Genomic DNA, 26,182 nt, shown 5'->3' on the forward strand with positions numbered 1-26,182 from the left:
CATAAGTCAATTAACATAATACAAGAATTGCTGCTGTAAGGCTAATCTCCTGTCCACTGGTCTGTTCCTTTCTTAGAAAAATCCGTTTGTCTTCCCTTTGGGATTCTGGGGATGTGTCCCAGGTATCCTTTATTATCCTTACCAGTTTATCTCAGATTTTTTGAGCTGCTTTTATCTTTTCAGTCTGTGTTGGGGTAACAGTTTCCTTCCAGCCTTTCTGGTCGTATGTGAAGTAACATTCTTAGATTTGAAATGCAGCCGTGGTGTAGATTGGGATTTCCCTGTGCATGTTGATTTCAGGAACCCAGCATGGTTTTGAACCTTAAAGGTGATCCTTGTTCCTCCTGGACTCCTGGGGAAATCTCTCAGCCCTTTACCGTTAAAATTTCTTCCTTTTACTCTGCATATTGTGTTTAGTTTTCTGCCAACTAATGTTTGAATTCTAAGATAACATCGAAGCCCAACCTTTGGACTTTTTTTTTTTTCTGTAAGTATTTTTATTGGGGAATAATTTCATTTATAAAATTAAAAAGATAGTACAGAGAGTCCCTATATATATTTGACCTATTTCCCCATATGTAATCATGATATAGTTGTCAAAACTGAGAAATTAATGTGTTATTAAGTAAATTCTAGACTTTATTGAAATTTTACCAGTTTTTCTGGTAAAGTTCTCTTTCTATATCTTGAGTTCCAATCCAAAAATACATTACATTTATTTACCCTTCCATTTTTTTTAAACAATTCAAGTTGAATTTATGTTATTAACTGACACATTAAAAACATGACAATTGTATGGATTTTTTTTTTAAGTGCAAAAATGTTTTCTATCAACTGAAAAACAGCATAGGTTAATCCAGAAAGTAAACAAACATTTCCTCCTTTGTGATCAAGGTGAAGATAGTTTAAGCCTGTTCCTTTGGTGGCTCCTAAAGAACAACTTTTGGCACAGAACCAGTGTGGAAGTATAAATAAGCTGTGACTGCCAGGCTGGCTTTGTCCCTCCCCTTGCATGGGGAGAGCTGAGGCCATGGAACGCCCTGATGGTAGGCGGCCTCGTTAAGTGGTGGCTTTTTCCTGTGAATAGCAACACAGAGCCAACCTGGAGGTTCAGCTCTGCTCTGGCTTTCTTTACAGAAGCTGGCTGTGTGGCAGTTCGTGGGTTTTGTCCAGCAGGTCCCCAGTTTCTTGCCAGTTAGACACTAAAATTCTTGCTTAACCTTAATGGGTATCTTCTGTTCTTGAGCTAAGTGATGTCTAGTCAGTTGAAGAATTTGTATTTCTTATAGTGAGGAAAAGTGGATTATCCCAAGTCTTTTCCCCACTTAGACTATACACATTTAGGGTATTAGTTGGGAGTATCATGTAGAGTAGATTATAACTCATAAGGTCTACCTGCAAATTTTATTTTCAAATTTTGGTGAGAAATTTCGATGTTATTAGGTTTTTTTTTTTTTTTTTTTTGCTATGACAAAATACCTGAGATAATCAATGTATACGGAGAAATGGGTTGTTTTGGTTCATGATTTTGAGGTTTCCAGCCCGTGATTGGTTAGTCCTGTGACCTTGGGCCTGTGGTAAAGAATCACATCACAGTGGGAAAGCATGTTAGAGCAAAAATACTTACCTCATGGTCCGGAAGCCAAAAGAGCCAGGAAGAGACTTGGGTCCTTTACCAGCACGGTCTCCTCCCCCATGATCTAAAGACCTCTCACTAAGCACCTTCTAAAGGCTCCATGACCTCCCAGTGTTCCCACCCTGGGGACCAAGCCTTCACACGTGAACCTTTGAGGGGATCCAGACTATACCACAAGCACTGCTGCCTCCCAGCCCCGCCTCCTGCCTGTGCTCATGAGAACTGGCCAGACTGTCCCTTCTGATAGGTCCTGCCACAGTCTCGGTTCCTAGTGGTCTGCAGGCCAGGTGCAGAACAACCATAGCCATGGCGCCGACCTTTGCTCTTGTCCTTGGGCCTGTTTCTGTGCTTGTGTTGACTGCGCTTTCCTCACCTCGTTCTCTACTGTGCTTCTCCACATCCTTAGTCAGGAGAGGCAAAGCCGATGATGAGTGTGAGAAAAATAGAGCAGGTCCCAAGTTCTCCCTGAATTCTGAAGCTACTAGTGTGGAAAGTTTAGGATACTTAAAAAAATAAAAAATAGATCAGTCAACATGGTGCAGTCTTAATTCTCTACTGGCGTGGTGTGGATGGGTGGATGGGTACACTAGAGTTGGAAGTTTTCTGCATATTTTTTCTTCCTTTCTCATTTCTATCTTGAGTCCACCTAGAATTTTAAGAGTCCCTGGGGAGGAGGCAGAGTCACTGGATTGGATCCTGGTCCATCCCATTGCCTCTTTGCTCATGGTGGCCTATCTTCAGCATTCACTGCTAGCCATTCCCAGGCTGTTTTATCATGTGTGGTCAAGAAAGGATGCCTATATGATGTCCTTGGTCTCTAGTATTTAACCCCCTCCACCATTGCTCAGAGTCCCTATTACATCTTGGATGTCACCCAACTATCACCTGTGATGTTACCGCCTTCTCACTTGCAAGACCAAGTGAGCTTGTCACGCTGAGGACCTATACTGCGTGGGGTTTGAAAATTTGGGGTGAGAGTTTTCTGGAGCCCACTGAACAGAAGCTCTGCATAAGCCTGTAGAGCTGTCAGATTTGATGTCACCCTGTGGTTCTGAAGTTTATAGAGAGGAGAGGGAGCTCCCTTGATGGAGAGCCCTGTCCGCCCTGAGGATGACAGCTCGCCCCCCACCCCCCACCATTGGCAGGTCCTCTGCCTGCTCCTTGGTCACTTCACCAGGGTGAAGTCTGCTTTCCTTTCCCTCCACTCTTGAGTTCGGTTCCTGCTATTTAGAGCAGATGAGTATTTTTCCCCACCGCATGCCATTTTTATCTGAAGATAACTCTGGTCACGCACACCCCATAGTCCTCATTTTACTTGACTTCGTGATGCGCCCCTTGGTTGCTCATGTGGCAGAGCACCACTGTGTCAGTGTATTGCTTACAGCCTGACTGATGGAACTCAGCATGTGGGTGGGCATAACCTGTGCAGGGTTCAGTAGGAAATTACTGATGCTTTGAGTTTATTTCCCCGACAAACTTCATGTGTGCTTTAAGTGAAGAGTTCAAAGGGATCTAGCAATAGGAAGGGGAAGCTTTTCATTACTTTTCAAAATTCTAAAATAATGTCTGGGTGGTTTTATTTTATTTATTTATTTATTTTTTGAAGGTGCTGAATCCCAATCTTGTGAAGTTGGTCATATATACTTTTCATTTTGGCAGGCTCACAATACTTTGTGGTTACAAAACAGGAATCATTATTCAAAGAAACAAAGTATTACATAGCTACAATTAATAGAAGAATGTATCTTGGCTTATGCATAAGCAAGCATTTTTTCTCTCAGTTCGTGATCTGGGTGGTTTTAAATGAGTAGGGTTTTTTGTTTGTTTTTTGATAGAGTAGATAATAACTCATGGGTCAGCATAGGGTTATAGTGGTATAGTGTCTTTGTTCTTTTATTAGCTCGTGGAGTCAGATTCAAGTGATGACGGCAAAGCATCCTTGGTGAGTGAGAAAGAAGAAGATGAAGAGGAAGAAAAGGCTACACCTAGAAGAGGCAGGTCTCGGAGAAGCAGTATTGGCCTACGAGTAGCCTTGCAGTTCCCAACCAAGAAATTGGCAAAAACATCAGATAAAAATAGTTCTTCTGAGCTGTTGTTTTCCAGCTCACATTTACAGGATAGTAAAAAAAATCTAGGAAGAAATAAAAGCTGTAAACAGGCAAAGGAAACGGAAGATTCGGCCTCTGAGTCTGAGGATGACTCCAGGGATGAGAACCAGGAGAGCTCAGATGCTCTGCTGAAGAGGACCATGAACATCAAGGAGAACAAGGCCATGGTGAGACTCCCACAGGAGGTGCCAGGAGTAGGCGGGGCTCTGATGGCAGGTGCTGAGGCTCACAGGTGACTCTGCCCCTTTAGCTCCTGCCACCTTGGCTTCTGTCAGGGGGGTGTACTCTGAGGAGTGTGTATCTATTTTCTTTTCCTGAACCCAAAGTTGTTATTACATGATCAGCTCTGGTTTCAGAACAGAAAGAGACCCCTGGGACCATTTACAGGTCCTACAGGGAACCCTACAAGCTTCCTGATTGTCAGGTTGAGTTCTGAATCAGGAGTGCTGGGGAGGAGAGGGGCCAAGCAACTGCAGAAAGAAGCAAAGAAGCTGTCACCGAGTGTGTAAGAGTTGTGGGCAGGACAGGCAGGCAGCTTCTGCCTGGAAACTGCCCCCCTGGGAGACATTTCTGAAGGAATGGGAAAAGGTCTAGGGATTAGAACAACCCCAGGGGCTAAATTCACTTTTAAATGTCTTTATTAGAATAGTTAGTAGAACAAGGTGAAATCCTTGATGTGCATTTATTTTTTTCTAAATGGGGTCAATAACTTAATCTGATCATTGTTGAAAATCGTTCTATAATTTTGACAGATTTTAAAAATTTTTTCTAGTTGTAGTTGGGCACAATACATTTATTTATTTATTTATTTAATATGATGCTAAGGCTCGAACCCAGTGCTCACACATTCTAGGTGAGCATTGTATTGCTAAGCCACAAACCCAGCCCTTGTATTGACAGAATTTTAAGAAATAATCTTACCACTTAATCACTTATTTTGGAATATTTTTTCCTCTATCCTTTTTTTGGGGGTGGGTGGTACTGGGGATTGAACTTAGAGGCATTCAATCAATGAGCCACATCCCCAGCCCTATTTTGTATTTTATTTAGAGACAGTGTCTCACTGAGTTGCTTAGCACCTTGCTTTTGCTGAGGCTGGCTTTGAACTCATGCTCCTCCTGCCTCAGCTTCCTGAGCCACTGGGATTACAGGCATGTGCCACTGTGCCCGGCTCTCTATCCTTTTTTTTTTTTTAAAGGGGAAATATTAATGTAATCATGTCCAATACATTACTTCAAAAAATTAAAAGCCTGCTTATGGGCAATTTGTATTCTAAGGCACATTTGGCTTTGACTAATGGAAATTTTTAATTCAGTGTCATCTGCATCTTCAGTAAGAACTATGTTCTATATGATTTTATAGTGGTACCAAGTCTAAAACTAAATTCTATTTGAATTCTCTGATTGGCATATTAGTACTTTTTGCTTGGTGTTAGTCGATGTTTATTTGGAGAAGTCTTCAAAAATTGTTTCTGTTGCCAAGAAATTTACCTAAAAGTATCAGATTTGGGGGGCTCTCTTAGAATCACCTAGTTGAGCCAGTTGAGTTTTGGTCATGTTGGAACTGAGAGAGATTCAGGCGTGCAAAATGATTTGTCCCAGTTTTGCACAGCTAATTACTGGCCAGGAACCTTGTGCCTGAGGCTCTGGACGTTCCAGGACCGTTGTCATTGTGTCCCATCCTTGTGTTCATGCGGATGAATGGTATTGTCAGCTTCTCATCTCTGGAGATAAAATCTCGACTCGTGAGGTGATGTGATGTGACTCTTGAGGCTTGTATAAGCTATTTAGTAGCAAAATCAAAGGCTTGCTAGAGGTGTAGGATGACACAGACCTGTGTTTTAGTCAGCTTTTTTGCTATTCTAACTAAAATACCTGACCAGCCTAAGTGTAGAGGAGGAAAATTTATTTAGGTACTCCCAGTTTCAGAGGTCTCAAAGCATAGACAGTGGGCTGTATTCCTTGAGAGAGACAGACAGACACACACACACACACACACACACACACAGACAGACTCCACTTGCCAGATACAAATATATACCCCAGAGCCCTGCCTCCAATGCCCCACCTGCCTTCAGTTACCACTCAGTTAATCCCATCAGGTGACTAATGGACTAATTGGAGTTAAGGCTTTCATGACCCAGTCATTTTTCCTCTAAACCTTCTCACATGTTTTTTGGGGGACACCTCACGTCCAAACCATAACATTTTGCCCTTGCTCCCCAAAAGCTCATGATCATCTCACAATACATTTAGTCCATCTCCAAGAGTCCCCATAGTCTCGTCAGTTCAAGGATTGCTGAGCTGTTGGGGGACACTCCATATTCTAAACCATAACATTCTGGCAGTAATGATTCATGTAAGATGCTTTCTTCTGTTCTTCAGCTTGCTCAGTTATTGGCAGAATTGAACTCAATGCCAGGTTTATTCCCAGTACGAACGCCAGCCTCAGCTTCGGTAAGTGAAACTCCTTAAAATTATTCTCACCATTGCTGATGTTTAGTAATTGGTTGCCCAGTGGCTTTTATTCAAGAGAGCACTCAAATGCATGTCTGTGGTTTTGGTTTCAGAAGAAGAAAACAGTGCGTCGGGCCTTCTCAGAGGGACAGATCATCCGGCGCACAAACCCAACCCGAAGTGCGCGGCCCCCAGAGAAGTTTGCTCTAGAAAACTTTACCATCTCTGCCACCAAATTTGCTGAAGAGTTTTATACAATCAGAAGAAGGAAGACAACTAGTGGGGTATTTTCTGACTGTAATAACTGAATTATCGTGTAAGCCATTGGTCCTCAAACGTGATGCATCTTGTTAAACCAGGCCTGTTTACAGGTAGTTTCTGGCTCAGGAGGTCTGCAGCAGCTAGGATCTTTAATTTCCAAGTTCCCTGGTGATGCTTATGCCCCTGAGACCACAGTTGGAGAAGGCCCCTGCTTTAAACTATAGGTTGCATTGACAGTCCTTTATCCAAACTGAGCTGAGAAGCAGCTCACTGGTTACTGCTCATGAAGTGGGTTGAACTTGATATCTAGCAGAAGCAGTAAAAGCCTGTGAACAGCTCCAGCTAGCCTTGTGCTTTTATGTGTGGGAAAGTCCAGGGATGGTTCCTTGTGAGTGACTTTGGTCTGGAGGGTGGAACTTTAGAGCCTTCTACTTTGTGGGTTTAACTGTTCAATGAGTTTCATTTCCCGGTCTCCACAAAATTTTCAGAAGAAAATTGAGCCCAGTGAATAACTACATGGACGACAGGGTTCCCAGGAAATAGAGAAGGGACATGATCAATGTTAATTTAAGATTCTTAATCTGTTTGAAATGGCTTAACATATCTTATTCCAGTTTCTGTCCTTTTGCAGGGGAAATCCCAGGGGCATAGACGACGTCGCCGTATTTCTTCTTTTCGACCAGTGGAGGATATTACTGAACAGGACTTGGACAATGTTGCCATAACTGTGCGAGATAAAATCTATGATAAAGTTTTGGTAAATTATATTTTATGAATAATTTGTATGACTGTGATTGAGAGTCCAGGGCATTGGTATTTGAACTCCTATGTTGTTTTTAAACTGTATCGGGACTCATACCCTTGTGCCATCTCCTTGTGGCTCAGAACCTGGCTCTAAATTGTAGCGTCTTGGTCAGCCATCATTGGGAAAAGAAAGACGACTTAGTGCAGTGACCCTCATCAGGAGAGGTGGGTTACTGAGGCATGCATATAATCTGGGGGGAGGCAGCGATAATAGTTTAGAAAAGCATAAAATCATATTTACGTGTAATTGTTAACATTTTTATTACTTACATAGTAGTGTATCTTAAATATTGAAAAAGATAGTGTTATGGGGGATAATATAGTCATAGAAAATTTTCGGAGGAAATTGAAATTTTTTTTTATATGGTGATTTAAAGGGGCTTTGTTATTTATCTTTTTTTTTTTTTGATAAGTAATTTAAGGTAGTATTTAAATGTTTTTTATTGAATTACCAACATTTTAAAATTAGGAGATTTTACCCTGTAGGTATTCAGGGCTTCAGCCAAATTGTTGCTGCTTGGGGCCTGTCACCACTGTACCTGTTGCCTCTGCTCCTGTCCACTGTTTCATTCTTTCTGGGGGGTCCCTGCTCAGTCTCATCTGCTCTGTTGTGTTTCTGTGACCCGAGAACCAAAGTGCCCACTATCTGGTGGAAGCCTCCAGGGTTTGTCCTAGGGACTGTGGGAGAGGGGCAGTACTGGCATCTCTTCTCATGGCCCTAGCTCTTGCTCCCTGTGCTCATTCTCACCCTCCCCCGCTCCCCAGGGTAACACGTGCCATCAGTGTCGGCAGAAGACCATTGACACCAAGACAGTGTGTCGGAACCAGAGCTGTGGTGGGGTGCGGGGACAGTTCTGTGGTCCGTGCCTGCGGAATCGCTATGGGGAGGACGTGAGATCGGCATTGCTGGACCCGGTAGGAAGTGTGTTTGCTTTTAAGTCGCTTTGGGGAAGGGAAATGAGCCCAAGGTGGGGGACCTGGAAGAGCTCTGTTTTTTGTAGAGCCCTTTCTACTTTCCTCCTACATTTTAAGACTGAGGGGGATGAAAAATAGCATTTTCTTCTGGAAAGAGAATGAGCAGGCCAATGGAGAAGAAGAGTTTTTATCAGGTTTTTTAGTGTCTGAGCAGAATTTTCTTAGAGTTGTTTTCATACAAGTTAACCCTGTGCCTCTCCTCCAACAGAGATCTTTGATTTTTTTTTTTTGCAGGCCAGGATGTGTGTGTGTTATAGTACAATGTTTCCTGTGTACCTAGCACTGTTATTTTTCTTTCCGTTGTTATTGTTTTCTCTTCTGAAGTGGGTAAACCTGCCTATGCTTTGTTCCCTTTGTGAAATAAGGTAATGCTTGGACCTAAGTAGTCTTGGTCTGTGTTCTTAACCTTCAGCTTGTGACTTGAAAGGTGTATATAGAGTGTGCCCAGTTTATTAGACTATTCAAGTTAAGTGATTTCAAAATAAGTACACCTATTGGGAGAATTGGAATTCATAGCTTGATTTTTGTAAACCCCATGCTCTTACAGTCAGGGCCAATTGGTATGAGGGTCCTGCACTTGCTTCTTGAAGAGCAGGGGTGCCCACCAATCATATGTCGGTTTTAGACAAGACCAGCTACATATCTCATTGTTTCTCTGATGTGGGGTGGTCAGCCTTTCTGGGCCACAGTGACACCCTGCTAAAGATAGAGACTCAGCTCAGACTCAATGAGCTCCTGTATCCCATGGGAAATTGCTGCCATCATCTCTTTTAGGATTGGATGTGTCCTCCCTGCCGTGGGATCTGCAATTGCAGTTATTGTCGAAAGCGTGATGGCCGCTGTGCCACGGGGATCCTCATTCATCTGGCCAAGTTTTATGGTTATGATAATGTTAAGGAATATCTGGAGAGGTAAGTCTACTAGTTCAGAAATGGCTGTTGTGATCCTGGGGCCCAGCAATGCAGAGCCTCTAGGCAAGGAGCTGTTGCCGTTTCCCGGCTGATTTATAGAAACCACCTTGAGTGCTGTCCAGCCTGCCTCTGTGTGGGAGAAGCTCAGGCTTATTATTTGTGCTTCCTTTGTTAGAATCTTCAACTCTTCATTGCCTCTAGCCAGAATTTTCCCTTGTGAAAAACAGAAGGACAGGCTGAGAGGGAGCTGTAAGGACAGTAATCTAGTGAGCACAGAGGTCCCACAGGACCTGGGAAGGGGACACAGAATTGTTACCTACAAGTTGGAATATGGGAGTCACTGGGGGCGATCAGGACACACAGTTATTCTGGAAGTGGCAGGAGATTAGGGTTTATGCTCTATAGGGTTTTAAAAATCTCCCTAGAATGCTGCTTTCTGTTCACCTTTAACAGCTACTTATCATCTTTTTCTCAGCTTACAAAAGCAGCTGGTGGAAGACAATTGAGAGGAACCTTCGAAGTCAGCATGGGGTACCCCCAACAAGAAGTGCATACCATTTGTGCCTAAGATTTCTTACAGTTGTTTTTATACAAAATTTCTTATAGAGTTGATGAATACTATTTTTTTTTAAATGTTTATTTGCTTAAGATTTCTCAGGAACATAGCAGAGGAATCTGTATGTGTGTGTGTATATATATACACACACAAGCCCTGTGTGGTATCTGCTGATGATTCAAAAGCACAATTCAAATGGGGCAGAGTTAAAAATTTAGGTAAGTTACAGAAAAGACACATAGAAGCAGCCTTTAACTTCGTGGTCACTCTAGGCTATTTTTACAGGACTTGTTTTTCTTGTAGTTTGCCTTACCTTGAGTGACCATAGCTCAAACAGTAATAATTTATCCTCCTCTAGATTGCTGGAAATTTGTACTGAAGATTGTTCCCCAAAATTACAAAGTGCAATTAATCATGGAACGCGAGTGAATCTAGGGTTTTGTGGACTGTCAGGTTACAGACACTAGAGGTCTCACAGTGCCTGCTGCTTTTCAAAGAACTTAAGGGCTAATTTTTAAAAGATTTTCATGTTTAATAATAACTGAATCCCCCTTCCTTCAGCTGCACATCTGTTTGATGGAACCTTGGTGAAAATGTGACAAACTGTTTTGTGCAAGTTGAGGAAGGGGGCTTCAGGAGGTACTGAGGAAAGCTAAAATCAGTGAACATAGAGACTGAACAGGTGTCTGTTATTTTTTGTACATTTGCTTCTTTTTTAAGGATAGTATTTTAAAAATGAATGCATGTGTAAGTTACTAAAAGTTACATAAGTTGGAGTGTATTTTATGCCTTTCAGTAGAAAAAAAAAGTATACATGCATAATAAGAACAGAGACAAAATGAAAAGTTCTGTTTTCCAGCCGAGGAACGTTAAGTCCCAGTGCAAGGACCGTCTTACGCTTCTAGCAACAGAGCCACACCTGCCAACACCCATTTAGCTGTCTTCTCTTTGCTCTTTAATCTGAAAGTCCAGACGTAGGTGGGACCTCTGGTTTTGGTTTTGTACACAGGGCACGCGTAAGTGTGTTTGGTTTCTTGTCTGTCCACGGGTATGGCTTTGGCAAAGATGACAGGCATCATGGACTTCAACTCCTTGAGGCGAGCTTCAACAATGGTTCCTGACTGGGGGTCCCATCGGGCACCTGTGGCAAAAACACAGCTGTTGCAACAGTATGGCATGTTGATAGTGATTGTTGGATGCAATAAATGTTCTGGTTTTGTCATGTTTCTGCTCATCAGTAACATCATAACCCAGCAGCTGAGATTTGAAACAGAAGTTAACTTAACCGGCATAGGTAATGTTCCCAATAGCTGAACAATAAAATCATAATCAGTTTGTCCTCCCTTAAGAGTTACATCATCTTCTCAGCCTTTAAATATTTGAACTGTGGCATTTGCTTTAAAATGCAGAAGGAATACCTTGACAGGGACTAGATGTCCCACAAACATAGGGCCAATTAAATCTGGAAAACCACATCCTAGTCCTCCTCAGAGGTACACAATGGCATCTTAAAGGTTGGGAGAAGTCTTGATAGTTTTGCCAACAATTTTAAGACAGTAGAAGATTTTGAATTGATTATACTCAAAGCAGAATAATGTAACTTCATTGTAGCTCTTGAGTATCCTGGGGGCATTAACACCCATGTCTCAATTTGGTTCACACGGGAGGACACGAGGTAAATGATAGCCACTTGTATGAAGTTAAGTGAGTGGATCCTGAGACAATCCCCAACTTGAACCTGGAGAGTTTTCACTCACACTAGAAGTGCCTCACCTTCCATGAGGAGCCCGTGGAGGTATGCACCTTCCCTTGGGGGATGGCTGTAATCTTCCTTTGTTTTTTTGGTGATATCAACAGTTAAGCACATTTTGTCCAGTGGCCACTCATTTTTTCGAGCCATAGTCTGCATAATTGCTTTGGGAGGAGAAGGAACAGGAATTGATTAGGCTAAAAGTATGAATAGGTTCCCAGAAGCTACCAGTAAGCCAAGGCAGTCTTTAGCGCCACAGGGTGGTTTTTAGCTTCTGGGCATTTATTTGCACATGGCTGCCATAGAGCAGGGCCTGCCTGGCAAACAAAGGCATACAGGACAGCCTATTTGTAAATCACGTTTTATTGGAGCAGCCATTTGCTTCTGTAATGTCCGTCTGTGGTTGCTTTTACAAACTAGAATGGCGGAGTGGAGAAGTTGTGACAGACCCATGGCCCTTGACTTGAGCTCACTGTACCTGCCCCCAGGGCCCCTTTATTTTCTTCCTAGTCACTCCTACTCCTTCTAATGACTGCTGCTTGAAGATTAGCAAACAGGGAGGATGCATCATAGATCAAGCAAGGCAGGACTTCTGCTCTTACCAGTTAAGAAGGACTGAGGATTAAAGAAGCCGGAGAGCCACACGACGGCTGGAAGGGCTAGGTCTTGGGTCCACATGTCAAGCTCTCGGCAGCGCAGAAGAAAGTCATTAAACCTGGTTAGTGGAAGGTAAGAAGAAATGAACTTGCTTTTTAGTAAAAACAGATGTCTTCCAGTAAAATTCTGGCAGAAAGGGTTGGGGAGGAGTGGTGGTGGTAAAGTACACCATTGACAGCTAGTAAAATGATTACCTGATGATTTTGGGGGTGTTTCCTATTGAGATTTTACACCTGCACCTCTTAGAGTTAATACCACTAGAGGGGAATATGGAACATCCCTCTGTGTTTATTAATCTACTTAGATCCTCCCGGTGCTATATGGTGACTATTTATATAGGTCATCCATACCTCATGTTGGCACTTGTCAGTCCAACATATGTGGGGACTCAGAACCTAGCAAAGAACACCTTGTCAAGGATGGAAGAAGGCTGCCATAGTGGGTCTAAGACTGGAGTTGGCAGCAAATCCACTGGGAAGCCAGAGGAAAACATGAAGCCATTTATAAAAGGAAAAAACAATGCCGGCCTCAGACATCTCTACAGCTGGTACAACAAGGGTGCCTCCCAAGTCCTGAAAATGTGAAATTTATATAACCAGCCATAGTGTCATTCAGGTATGAAGACAGACAGTTATAAACAACCACAGTAAATGCAACATCAGGAAGGTTCCTAACAGGAAATAACAAAGATGAGTCTTCAAAAAATAATGGAATTTAAATAATTCAGTCAAGGGAAGAAAACAGTGTGGAGATGGTTAAAGAGATAATGAGGATCACCTGGAAACAATTAAATCCACCAAAACAGCAGACACAGACTGGGAGTTTGGATGAATATAGATAATGAGAGCAAAAGGCAACAGGGAAATATGCATAGAGAAATTTTCACAATGGAAACTATAAATGGACTCTCATATTTGTAAGCACACAGCAGCAAGTTGGATGCAGATTTAAAAGCATCCCAAATTCAGCAGTACACTTGAAGAACACCAAGGGTAATGAGAAACGTGTGAATGACAAGAATATATAGGAACAGGCTGATCACCTCCAATCTATACTAGGAAACAGAAAATTGAAGTTCTGGAGGGAAAAATAGTCATTGTGCCTTAGAATTCCAATCAAGTCGCCGAAGCTGGTTCAGACACACAAAGAATGTGACACTCAAACCTTCACATGGTTTATGCCATAGTAAAAGAAAAGGAAGCCCTGACAAGATGAGAAAAGCATTGCTGAGCAAAGAGCTGATCTACTGTTAAAGGAAAAAAAATTATTGAATACAAACAAAATGAAAATACTGTTGTCTAAAATAAGACCAGAAGGAGCCTGATGTTTGGAGGAACGTTTGACAGGTCTAAGGGGAAAATGCTGACTTGGAAGAATCAAGTGTATGTTTTAATGTCTCTACTGAAATAAGGGACTGGTACGTGGTTAAACTGTTAAACCAACAAGTCAGTAAAGGTTGGGGGAAAAGCTGTGAAAAATATAAAAAATTTAACAAAAGAACGGTGGGGAAAAGTCCACAGTTGTTAATCACAAGATGTAACCATATAAATCCTTATTTCGGGTGTTTCGCAGAGTTAAAAATCCACTGAGAGGTTCTGCTCACTTCTCTGCTCTGGTAGAGTTGTCTCACTGAGGGACCGAGTTCAGTCACAAAGCAGAGTCTTCTGGGTTCTTACGCTGCCAACAGTACACCAGCCGGGCACCATGGATGCAGATAATGGCCATTGCCGGGGGGGATGGGTAGCTTACCACTGTGCTAGGCCGTAAGTAGATGGGTAAGACAGTTTGCTCCAAGTGTCTGGGACTATATCGTAACTCAATGCAAGCTGCTGGGCTTCCACATCAGGAGACAACGCCAGCTCCCCCTTGTATGGAGAAAAAAAGGCCACATAGTAAATAGCTTCCATGTGGGGAAGGCTGCTTAGCCCCACTTTCAACTTACCTTCAAACCAAGGTCTAATTGTTGAAGTGACGCTCGGATTTCTCGAATGAGAATATTCATCCTCTCACATTCTTGGAAGCAAACAAGAACGTAGGGACTTCTATTTGAGTTTTTCTGCATTATCTCTGCCATGTTGAACTCTTCTGGGAGTTTCTCCAAAATGTCGTCCAAGACATTCTTAACCTTAAATCATTTACACAAAAGATTTATCTCCTATTTCATCTTTATTTATGGTGATCACCTATACTATACATTTTTCTTTTTCTTTTTGCTCTAATTCGTTATTCATGATAGCAGAATGCATTTTGATTCATTGTACACAAATGGAGCACGACTTTTCATTTCTCTGTACACGGATGTAGAGTCGCTCCACAGGTGCAGTCACACATGTACCTAGGGTAATGATGTCCATCTCATTCCACCATCTTTCCTGCCCTCATGCCCCCTCACCCTCCCTCCCCTTTGACCAAAGTTCCTCCATTCTTCCCCCTGCCTCCCCCCTCCCCCATTATGGATCACTTATCGGAGAGGACATTTGGTCTTTGTATACCATACATTTTGAAGTTCTAGAATATATCCTGTAATTCCAAAGATGCCTGCAAAGGCATTTTAGAGATGCCTCCTACTTCTGGGAGGTGGGCAGAGAGGCACTGCCCACTACCTCATTGCAGACCATCATTGCTAGCCATCTCTTCTCCATTAGATTCTAAATGTAGTTCTAGAGGAGACTGATGTTTATATGCAGTTTATTTTCTGTTAGCAGTTAGGGGTTTAAGACTCATCATTAACTACATGCCCTTTGTATGTAAAGATATGATAAGACAAAGTGGCCTTGAAGAAATGGAAGATTTATACATCCCAGATGTATAAAGGCCATAGTACCCTACCCATATGTATATTCTATCTATGCAGCTTCATTGACCTGGAGAAACCAGTAAATACCCAAAAAAGCAAATGATTAGCCTCAGGCAACTTTTCCCTCTTTCCTTGATTTCTCAGGCTACTGCTGGTGGTTCTGGCATCATACTTGGAAGTTGCTGGAGCATTCTGGCAGGGAAAATGCCAGGGCCTGAAATCTTGAACTCATTTTTGCAGCAGTTGACAATATGAACCACAGTATAGGGGTTAGAGTGACTTCTGGAAACAACCAGATTCTGTTTTCCTTCATTGGTCCTTTCCAGCTGCCATGGCTTATCTCTGAAACAATGCCCAGAGCTGTTGCCACTTAGACAGCATACCTAAAGTACCTACAGTAAGCACCTAACACAGCCTTTGTCAGGATGCACTTGCCTTTCTGGGGGCTGAGGCAAATGCTCTGCATCCTGGTGTAATGACAGCATCCTTGTGGGAAAGATGGAAGCAGAAAAACCAGACATGGATGTCCATCATCCACCTCTGCTTTCACTAAGCCATAGCTATTTCCCAAATGGATGAGTTTTTCCTTGTTCATCATCTTTTTTTTTAAATGGAATATTCTTATAGAAAAGATGCTAGTACATAGGATGAAACATACAAACATACTAAATTCTAAAAGTTTCTAAATTACAAGTGTTTCAGTGAACAACCTTGTTTCAAAAAATAACTGAAAAAGTTCAAGAAATAAACAGTTTGTGAGGTCCTACTACAATTATATCATGTTTAGTGAATATTATTTGAACAACCTGAATTCTGGTCAATTTAATTCTGATTAATAATTTTTTTAAAAAAAATATTAATTTTGGGGGAAATCAGCTATTCAGGTTTTAAATTAATTAAAAACTAGATTTTAATGTGAAAGTTTAGAAAACTAGGCACAGTGATGCAAATGTGTAATTCCAGTGACTCAAGGTAGGAGGATTGTAAGTTTGAGGTGAGCCTCGGCAACTTGAGACTATCTTAAAGGAGGGGAGTAGTGCTGGAGTTGTAGCTCAGTGGTAGAGCACTTGCCTTGCACTTGCTAGCACCACATAAAAACAAATAAAGGCATTGAGTCTATATACAACTAAAAAAAAATTAAAGAGGGGAGTGGCTGGGGGTATAGCTCAGTGGTAGAATGTTCCTGAGTTCGATCTCCAGTACTACAATGATAATAAAGATTAAAAAGTCATTTTTCATTCCTATCATTCTTGAATAAAAATCTTCAAAAAAAAAAAAGTTAGTCTCCCAGTGAAAAAGATTATGACAGAGTCAAAAACACATTAAAATGAGTGAAAGGCAGGCCACAGATTGGAGGAGTTACCTGTAACTCATACATACCTGATCAAGAATACACATCCACAATAAAGAGTTCTCGCAAGTCCATGAGAAAAAGACTGACAAATAATAGGGAAGCCATAAGCACTTTGCACGAGAAGATGCTCAGTAGTATTCCACATATGAGAAATGCAAAAGGAAAACCAACACGAGATAGCAACTGGAAACCATGCACCCTCGCTGCTGGTGGGAATGTAACTGGTGGAACCAAGTGAGAGAACTGGAAGTACTATTAAAAACTAGCTTTAACACTGCTCTGTGATCTTGCAGTCCCACTTCTGGGTATAGAAAAATGGGTATTAGGAACAGATGCCTTTAGAAGTTAATTTGTTGAATAAGAGACTGTAGGAAGAGGCTCGTGGCTGTAGTATTCATAAAAGTGAAAAGCCAGGGACATCAACCACAGAGGAAGAACTGGTCACATCATAGAAAACTAATCACATGAACTGCTGGCACATGAACAACAGACGTATCTCACGGGCATAGTGCAGCGGCAGAGGAGCTTGACAAGTGAATATGTATTGTACAATCCCATGCACTTGAAATTCAGAAACAAGCAAACCCTAAGGGGCCTGGGGAGGTGCACTGACTGGTAAGGGCCCAACTGTCCTTCTGTACTGTTGAAAATGTTCTGTATTTTGATCTACCTGCGGATAACATGAATATGTTCATGAGGAGGCAAAAAATTATTTTGAGTTGTACATTTAAGATTATCTTTGGTGTAAGTAAGTTATAACTCAATTTTTTAAAAAGGCCCAGTACCTTTTCTTCCATGGATTGCCCCAGTTCCTCACTGCTGATCAAGTTCCTGGGCTGCATCTCCAGCAGAGTTCGGAAGAGAGCGTTGGATGTCACTGTCAGGAATTCTATTTCAGCATTTGGGTGGAGGCCGTATAGGGTCGGGCTTTCTGGAGGCAGTGCCTCCTCTATGTACTGGTGGTACCCCGAGTAATCTAGGTAGGGTGGGGCAGCAAATCCTGGTGCCAACATAAGTTCATCTTCAATCTTTAATCATAAAAGAAAAGTTGGTTACTCCAAAACTAAATAGGCATCAGTCTTCACTTCCTAAAAGACTGAAACTCAGGCCAGAAGGTTCCAGGGTAATGCTTGATGAGTAGCAGGTTCTAAAATGTTTCGGGCTGGGGATGTGGCTCAAGCGGTAGTGCGCTCGCCTGGCATGTGCGCGGCCCGGGTTCAATCCTCAGCACCACATACAAAGAAAGATGTTGTGTCTGCCAAAAACTAAAAAATAAATATTAAAATGTTTCAAAACCAAACATTCTGTTCTATTTATGGCACCAGGGGAAGATTCTGAGGTGCACACAGGAATCCTGTTCCCTGGGGAGAATCAGTTTGCCGTGTGCACAGAAGCAATGAGCAAGTGCTGTGCCATCCCTGTGCCCTGGCCACTCCATTACATGCCACTTTATCTCCCTGACATTCCCAGTACCTAGAGGGTATATACTAAGTCAAATTCACATCACCTCCCTTGGATCTTGGGCTACTCAGAGCAAAGCCTGTGTTTGTCTCAAGACCTTGAGGCTCTGGGTCAGTGGCCAGCACTTGCTGGTGCTCAGAGCACGATTGCCTAGTGAATGAAGACCATAAAGGTGCCCATCAATTTCACTAAGGCTGGATGAGGGGGTAGACTGCACAGACAGGGACATTTTGAATAAAGGCAATATGAATGGTAGCAATACCAGATCCTCTAAACATGGAGAATACAGATCTCCAAAATGTAACCAGACTTTATGGGCCCAAGTTGTGTCCAGCCACAAATATAATCAAGTGTTTATAATCTCAGATATCCCAACTCTGTATGTCAGTTCTCATCTACTATAGCTTTGCCTAGATTTTCTAAGTTATTTTCTAAAAGTGAGATTTCTCTATTGTGCATATTGTGCCATGTCTCCTTGTCACCTGGAGACAGTGCTCAGTAATTACTAATTTATTCAATAATATGATCACCCAGTATACTACAGTAAACCTTGAAAGTGTAAAATGTCATGTGACCTTGTTCTTGAGGAACTGAATCCCATGGGGGCAAGGGAAGCGCGATTTCTCACAGACATGTTGGTGACTAATGGTGGCTTGTTCCTTGCCTGCAATCTTGGATTGCCTAGAGCAGCTGTGACCTTAGCAAAATACTCAAGTGTTCCATAAATTTCAAGGGCATTTTAAATATCTGAGTCAGTTTTTTTTGTGTGTGTATGTGCTAAAGGATTTTTAAGTTATCTCATCCTTTATATTATACAGAAATACAGGAAGGAGCCAGTGAGACTCTCCCACCACCAGTATCCTTGGACTTGGCTATATTCAATTGCTCACATTTTTATCATTTCATATTTATGTACAAAAATAAAGTTTAGATAAAATAAAAAATGACATAGGAAAGTTGAACTCACCATTATTAGCCTATGATAAAAACATTGCCCAAAATAAAAACATGAATAAAAATATTAACAAAATCCCAAATTAGGATAAACACATCCAAATTGAACTTTATTCTCTACAAAGACTTGGTCTTCTCTGTTAGTGCTTACCAGGTAGCTGGAAGAAATTTTTAAAAGCTGAAGTTAATCTGTCCTTCAAAACAATTTCAAGCCATAAACTTAACTAAAACCTGAACCACTTGGCAATGTGAAGATGCCATGGGGGCTGAATGTTTAAGTGCACACTCTGTAATGCTGGTGGGAAGCAAACAGTCCGTGCCTTCTGGAAATGCCAGACAGTAAGTCTACAGACGGGAAAGGGGTCTTTATGTGTAAGTGCGTAAGTGAAGCAAAGGAAACACCAAGCCCAAGGGAAAGGACTCAGGGCTCACAGCCAGGCACACCTGATTCAATTCCCATCCTTGATGGCTAGATGACTTTAAGAAATGAGTCTCTTTATTTCAGATATTTTTTTTTTACCAGTAAAATGGGGCTCATAATAGCAACTTAATAGTTGTGGCTGTGAACACTTAATAAGGTATGCAAACATCTAGGCCCAGAGCAGTCTTGTACAAATGTTTGTTTTTGTCTTCCCTGTGCCCTAGGGGCAGATGGTTATTTTACAGACGTCTTTTACGGTTATTTTAAGTACATCTTGCTTTTCTGGAAGGAAAAACAAAATCTAAAATGCCCTGTAAATTCCTACTTTGGTGCCCAACAAGTTAAGTTTGAAAAGCAAGGTTTGGTTCATAAACTTGCATCCCCTTTTATTGTAAGAGAACTAAAGAGACCAATATACTCATGGAGCTCTGAATTCTGATTCTGACTCCAGGCCTTCTTTCCTCTCAGGCTTTTATGATAACCTGCTGCTTGCTGATGGGGCCCTACCTGCAGAGTTCTCTCTACAGTGGCCACTTTTGGACCAAGGTTGTTTGGAGCAATGTGTCTTTAGAATGGGTAATTCTTTAAGGCATTAAAACACTTTCTCAAATAACCTCCCTCCGTGCAGAGCAAAACTATGACAATGACACCACTTCACCACCATCAGGATGGTAGAATAAAAAATGGGGACATTAGCAGTGTTGGTGAGGGTGGAGAGGAAACAGAACTTTTAATTTGCTGATGGGAATATAAAGGGGTGCAATAACTTTGGAAAACAATTTGGTGGTTTCTCCAAATGTTAAACAGTTACCACTGGACCCAGCAATTCCACTCCTAGTACACTCTCAAAAGAATTAAAAAAATAAATCTGCACAAAACTTATACCTGCAGTTGCACTGCAACATTGTTCATAATAGCCTCAAGCCTGAGGCAGCCCAGTGTCCACTGGTGGGCAGACACATGTGATGTACCTATACAATGGAGGACTTTTGGGCCATAAAAAGGAGTGAAGTTCTGAGGCATGCTACCATGTGTATGATCCAAACACAAAAGGCCACATATTGAAAGACTGCATTTAAATAAAATCCCCGGAACAGGTAAGCATAATAAGTAGATCGTGGTTGCCAAGGTCTGGGAAGTAGCCAGTATGAGGGGAGCAAAGGGGCAAATGAGGACCGTTAATGGGTGCAGGGGTTTTCTGGGGTATGCTGAAGATTGTTATAATGGTTGTACAGCCATGAACATACTGAAGAGGACACGCGGCTCAGTGTTTTGTGGCCTATGCTGCAACCACCACAAACTGGGCAGCACTCCAGCCAGTGCAGGGTGGTGCAGAGATACAGGTCTTTCCCACAGCACGTTCACATCCTGGTTCTGCTGCTTATGAGCTGTTAAATCTCCCTGAGCCCGAGTTCCTTTTTGGTTAAATGAAATGATAAAGTAGTGAGAGATGTGTGATACCCGTGGCCCAGCAAGTGTTTAATAAATGACTTCCATTGTTACCACAGATAAGGTGGTGAAATATAAAATATGTGTTACAAACGTTTACACTTAATAAAAATATTTTCCATTCAGTAAGAATATGGTTCTAACATTATGAATGTTTAAACCGGAGAACAACTGTATGAGTTGGTCATTTCTTGTTTTATAGATGATGAAGTTCACTAATTTGTCTGAGATCACACAGCCAATACAAGATTTTACATGAAGCCCAAGATCTTAATCCTTAGTATATATTATCAAAGTAATTTGCAGAACATAACTTCCAGGTGACCAAAGACATTATTTTCCCAAAATAATTTACTGCATTACTTAACGTACTTCTGCCAAATATATGTGTTATATGAGAACATGTTTTTATCCTTAAGTTTGAGCAAAGATTCAGTCAGTGGGATACTCTCTCTGAAGGCAAAATTCCTTTATCTACCCAGAAATTGTAATTCCTCCGAATAGCAAAATATCACTCATAAAAGAACTTTAAACCCAACCCATTAGTCTGTTGCTTTCTGATCATGTTCCAGTATAACCAATGATACTATATTGCAAATACATCAACCAATGTGAAAAGTGGCAATAAGACATCCTGCGGATGCAAAGCGTTAGATCATATTGCTAATCATATAGACAGCATGAGCAGGAAACATTTGCATGAGAACAAAATAATAGATCTGCAGCCTCTGACATGGAGTCAGTAAGTGCGCTCATTTCCCTGAGTGAATGAGAAGGTAGCGCTGTCCAGTGGGGACACAAGCTTGCAAATGAATCACTTGGATCCTGAACATCTCACCAGATCTGTGTGGCAGGTCAGGTACCTACATCTCTAAAGGGCTTACATACACACCAGTGATGCCCCTCAGGTTGCAGCACCTATATTTATTTTACAATTATTTGAATTGGAGTTCAGACTTGTGAAGGTTAATGGACTGTCTCATTTGGCAACAGTAATTCCCGCAGCCACAGGCCAGAGCCAGGGGAAGGAATGTCTGCATGAGCCTCCCGCTCTGCCCCTTGACCTCTGCATCATTTGGAGAAATCAGCCTCTGTAAAGGTCGCTCTCAGGCACTGTTTAGCTTTCCCATCTCCATGGTAACGTGCTCCTTGACCTCTCCAGAGAAGCAACTTCAGCAGTGGTAAGTTGGAAATATATTGGACACGTGAAATCCTGATCATTAAAAGCCAGGAAGACCAGACTGGCAATGAAAAGAAACACCTAAAGGATGGTCACATAGCAGGGAATTCTTTTTTCTGCCTAGTCCCTAAGTTGTTTGACATTCAAAGTAGTGAAAAATAATGTGCCAGTTTTACAGGTAGACGAGAATACACCAGGTTCTCAAGTATACGGTCATAGTACTTCTCAAAAAGAGCTGGAGGAGGGTGATCGGCTCTGTACAGCACTTCTCTGAGAGGGAGATTTCCAAGAAATTTATAAGTTTGTTCAAGCTACTTAAAAACAAACAAACAAATACTCTGGCTCTAACTAGTAAGTGTCTTGCCCAACTGGGAGGAGAAATGAGATGCGGTAGGGTGCTATTGTAGTTGGGAAGTAGCCTCCAACGGCCACATGTTAATGGTTTGGTCACCAGCCTGTGGTGCCACTGGGAGGTGGTGGGACCTTTAAGAGGTGGGGCCTAATTGGAGTTCTTCACATAGCTGTGGGCCTACCCTCAAAGGGAGTATCAGGCCTGATTCCTTCCTCTGCTTCCTCCCTGTAGTGAAGTGAACAAGCCCCCACCATGTATGGGCTCCCCCCATGATGGACTGTGCTGCCCCAGGCCAAGCAACCATGGACTAAAACCTCTGAAACCATAAGCCAAAATAAACCTTTTCTCCTTTTAAGTTGACTGACTCATGTTTTTTTGTCATAGTAATGGGAAGCTGATAAACGGCTTTCAGGAAAATAACCAGGAACCTGAACATGAGAGAGGAACATGAGGAAAGCAGGGCTACCACTCTTAGCTTCCTTAGTAACAAGAACCTAGTATTTTTATAAAAAACACAGCCCTGGCCACAGACACAGAGTTAGCATGAGAAAAGAGGCCTGGTCTTCCAGCACAGTGATAATCTACCCCTTCCTCACAGAATAAGAAAACCAGGTTCTCAAATCAACACATTGTTCTTTTTAAACATAACTATATTACTTTCTTATATAAAATGTTAATAGGAATTCTGAATTTCCACTATATATTAATTTCTCATTGTGTCATTTTTTTTTTGTTATCATTTGAAACAAGATCCAAATAAGATTCTCGGATCATACAAATTTGATACTATGTCTTTGTTTTATAGCCTGGCTAGGTTTTATTTTTAGTTGACAGTAACTATGAATAATAATGTGATGTTTTGATACAGGTTTACATTGTGGAATATTAAATCAAGCTAACAAACCCATCACCTCACAGGCTTATCCACCACATTTTTCTTGAGCATCTATTTAGTAAGTGTTACTGATCAAAATTTAGATTGGTCCATGATACTTGTGACAAGCAAAAAAATATCTAAACAAAACAATAAAACTAGTGAAATGAGCCCTGCAATTGAAGTTAAAAGACTAATATTCTGGCCAAAGCTTTTGTCTACACATAGTGGCTTGGGGCCAGTCACATGCCTCCGTGTTTAGGTCTGAGGCGGAGCAGTACTGTTGGATTTGCACAGCTCACAGGGTTGAGAGAGATCACCAAGTTGGTGTGTGAGAGCGCTTTACCTTGACACATTGCACAAGCACAGAAATGACTTGGTGGAGTCTTCTAGAAATGTGGATTCTAATTTTATCTATCCTGGAAGGGGCCTGAGATTCTACATTCCTAACAAATTATCAGACTCCACTGGAAGTAGACCAAAACACACTCACAAAAGGGCAAGAATCCTCAATAACACTCAAGAATCATCTGTAGAATGAAATGAAGTTTTAGAAATTCTTACCAGAACATTTTCCTCAGGGGAATTAATTTAAACAGGACTTACCAGAGATGGATTCATGAATTCTTCTAAATACACCCGACAGAGTTTGCGATCCCAGTCATCTGTGATGTGGCCCCCGTACATGATCTCACCAAAGAGGTAACGGAGGTCTTCCCACGGGACCTGGGGCAAAAGCATGCAAATGTTCACTTCTGATCCCAAAGCACCTGCCTCCACAGGGCCAACCAGAGGACACCTGCCCCTCTAACAACATCCTGAAGCCCCTGTCGTCAGGGTCATTTAAAAGAAGAGCAGAAGGCAGGGTATAGTGGCACACATTTGTAATTCCAGAGACTTGGGAGGCTGAGGCACCAGGATTGCAAGTCTGAGGCCAGCCTTAGAAACTTAGTGAGAACCTATCTCAAAATTAAAATATAAAAAGAGATCTGGGGATGTAGCTCAGTGGTAAAGCGTCCCTAGGTTCAAATACTGGTACCAAAATCAACAACAAAAAACCCCAAACCAAACAATAACATTAAAAGAGGTACAAGCAGCATCTAAGTCTGTAGAATTTGTTGGGAGAATTATTTTTTGTGTGTTCTAATATATTTGGTGAAAATTTACTAACACTGTACTTTTAATGCAGATTTTAAAGAAATGGAATCATTCCTAAGACATGTTACAGCAGGGAAAGTTTATATGTTCAAGATCTCATCCCCAAATCTTAAGATGTTGGTTCAGAGAGCCTTTGAAGTGTTACCTGTTTTTATGACCTGATTTATATCAGTTTGTATGATCTGATTCAGGAAAAGAAAGAAATAGCTGGACAATTTGAATTTGGGGCGTATTTTGAATCACCTTCTGGAAGTCTCCACAAACCCATCTTGCCCCATGGGTTGACTTGAGGGCTCGGTTTATGGCCTCACTGACCAAATGATATAAAGGTTGTAACCAATGACTGTACCATTTTTATTCAAGAATCCACTGTATCTCCTCTTCATTTGGCTTAGCAGGGTTTGAAGCCTCTTTCTGCTCCCCTTTAGCTTCTTCCAGGTTTGCAAAACATGCCAGTTTGTGATGAAGCCTTCATAGACAGGAACCTTTATACCCTTGGGGCAGTCTATTGCCTCCCAATGGTTCAAGTAAAAACGTAATTATAGCCTTCGCTTGTTGCACAATGTGACAGAACAGTACAAGTGAACTTGCTTCGACTATTCCAGTGTACTCGCTAGAGTTTATTTGAATTTGAATATAAATGAACCTCAAATATGTCTTTCTTTTACCCTGACTTGATGTGAATGAGAAACAAGAGGCGAGGCTGCAGCACGCTCTCTACACCATGCACCAGGTACCTCTACATGGATGGACCTTCCGTAGCTGAAGTAGAGTAAAAGAGACCCCTTGATTTGATTTCCCCTTCTGGTTACATTTAATTAATGCCTGTTCTGCATTGCAGCATCATATATGGATCTTTCTTGAAAATTTTAATTAGCTAGAGGGTCTGTTCTTTTCAATAAGTGATTCTCTCTCGATTTTTGTCTTTCACACATACCTTCTTTTTGTAAATTTTTTTTTTTTTAGTTGCAGATGGACACATTACTTGTATTTTGTTTGTTTTTATGTGGTGCTGAGGATCAAACTCAGTGCCTCTAATGTGCTAGGTAAGGGCTCTGCCATGCCACTGAGCCACAACCCCGGTCCCAACACATACCTTCTTGAAAGGGGCATATGTGCACATATTAACTTATTTCCCAAAACTTGACAGCTTGCTTTGTGATGTATAGCAAATGACTTGGGTGCAGATGTTTGAGTCACACATGAGACTATGTTAAAAACCTGAAGCTGCATTCACCCTGGACCCCACTGGGAGAAGCAGCAGGACACAAGACAATTTAATTGGCCAAGGAGTGTTGCCAGACTGGGATGTGAGAGCTGGAGATAAATACCTATATCAGCTCCTTTCTTGCTGCATTTCCACCTTCCATTGTATATAGGGCTCAGCTCAGATAGGACAGTATTCCTGGGCTCATCTTCATGGGACAGTTATGCAGGACTTGAACTTAAGTATCAAAGATGCCACTTATCTTTCTGCTCAGAATGATTCTAATAATCAATTTTATGTGTTTAACATTATAAACAAAACAGATCACCACAAGGAAATCATTCCATTAGCCAAAGCATGCTTTCAAGCATGCAGACTTAGCTTTTAGTTTCATAAATTAAAAAAAAAAGATAGGGAATATTGATTGTCACAAACTATATTATTGGAAACAACTTGCTCAAAATTTGTTCCTTGGGAGCACACACCCATGCTGTGTACCCAGCAGATTTATGCTGATAGCAGTCGAATCAACACTGAAGCTTGAGAAAACACTGATGATAAAAACCAAAAGAACATCAAATAACCATGCTTCCCTAGACACGTGCATGGGTGACTTTAAAGGCCCTTTATAGAATGTGGCTGAGAGTCTAACACCTAGTTGATTCTGACAAATATACCCCAATTTTAACAGACTTAATGGAAAAAGTTCCCCACGTGAGGATTAAACCAGGATCTCCTTCGGAACGAATGAGTCTTTTTGAAATCCAATCATGGGGTTTATAAGAGTTTACACAACTGTTCTTGATGAGGCATTCCCATTCCCATCTGTAAAACACATTTTAGCTACAAAATAAAATCATT

At 41.5% G+C, this 26,182-nt stretch overlaps 2 protein-coding genes across 6 annotated transcripts in view; one reads left to right on the forward strand and one right to left on the reverse strand.

Moving 5' to 3' along the window:
- Positions 1-10,575, forward strand: part of CDCA7L (cell division cycle associated 7 like) — a 45,958-nt gene extending 35,383 nt beyond the window's left edge. The window contains exons 4-10 of one of the 3 annotated variants that reach the window (XM_081287180.1): positions 3,537-3,911; positions 6,129-6,200; positions 6,314-6,484; positions 7,093-7,218; positions 8,031-8,180; positions 9,015-9,151; positions 9,627-10,575. In XM_081287180.1, coding sequence (XP_081143306.1) covers positions 3,537-3,911; positions 6,129-6,200; positions 6,314-6,484; positions 7,093-7,218; positions 8,031-8,180; positions 9,015-9,151; positions 9,627-9,657 — 1,062 coding nt within the window. In that variant the 3' untranslated portion in view covers positions 9,658-10,575. The remainder of the gene's footprint in view (positions 1-3,536; positions 3,912-6,128; positions 6,201-6,313; positions 6,485-7,092; positions 7,219-8,030; positions 8,181-9,014; positions 9,152-9,626) is intronic. The other 2 variants (XM_081287179.1, XM_081287181.1) reach the window with 2 other exon arrangements.
- Positions 10,576-10,592: 17 nt separating this feature from the next.
- The window catches only part of DNAH11 (dynein axonemal heavy chain 11), a 278,938-nt gene continuing 263,348 nt past the window's right edge, over positions 10,593-26,182 (reverse strand). For 2 of the 3 annotated variants that reach the window (XM_081287176.1, XM_081287175.1), the window contains 7 exons: positions 23,563-23,682; positions 17,051-17,293; positions 14,057-14,239; positions 13,864-13,979; positions 12,060-12,172; positions 11,481-11,621; positions 10,593-10,848 (listed from right to left, as the gene is read on the reverse strand). In XM_081287176.1, the coding sequence (XP_081143302.1) occupies positions 10,601-10,848; positions 11,481-11,621; positions 12,060-12,172; positions 13,864-13,979; positions 14,057-14,239; positions 17,051-17,293; positions 23,563-23,682 (1,164 nt within the window). In that variant the 3' untranslated portion in view covers positions 10,593-10,600. Of the gene's footprint in view, positions 10,965-11,480; positions 11,622-12,059; positions 12,173-13,863; positions 13,980-14,056; positions 14,240-17,050; positions 17,294-23,562; positions 23,683-26,182 lie in introns of all 3 variants that reach the window. The other variant, XM_081287177.1, reaches the window with a different exon arrangement.

This window comes from Spermophilus citellus (genome assembly GCF_964194105.1).
Source record: "Spermophilus citellus genome assembly, chromosome: 3".
NCBI lineage: Eukaryota > Metazoa > Chordata > Mammalia > Rodentia > Sciuridae > Spermophilus > Spermophilus citellus.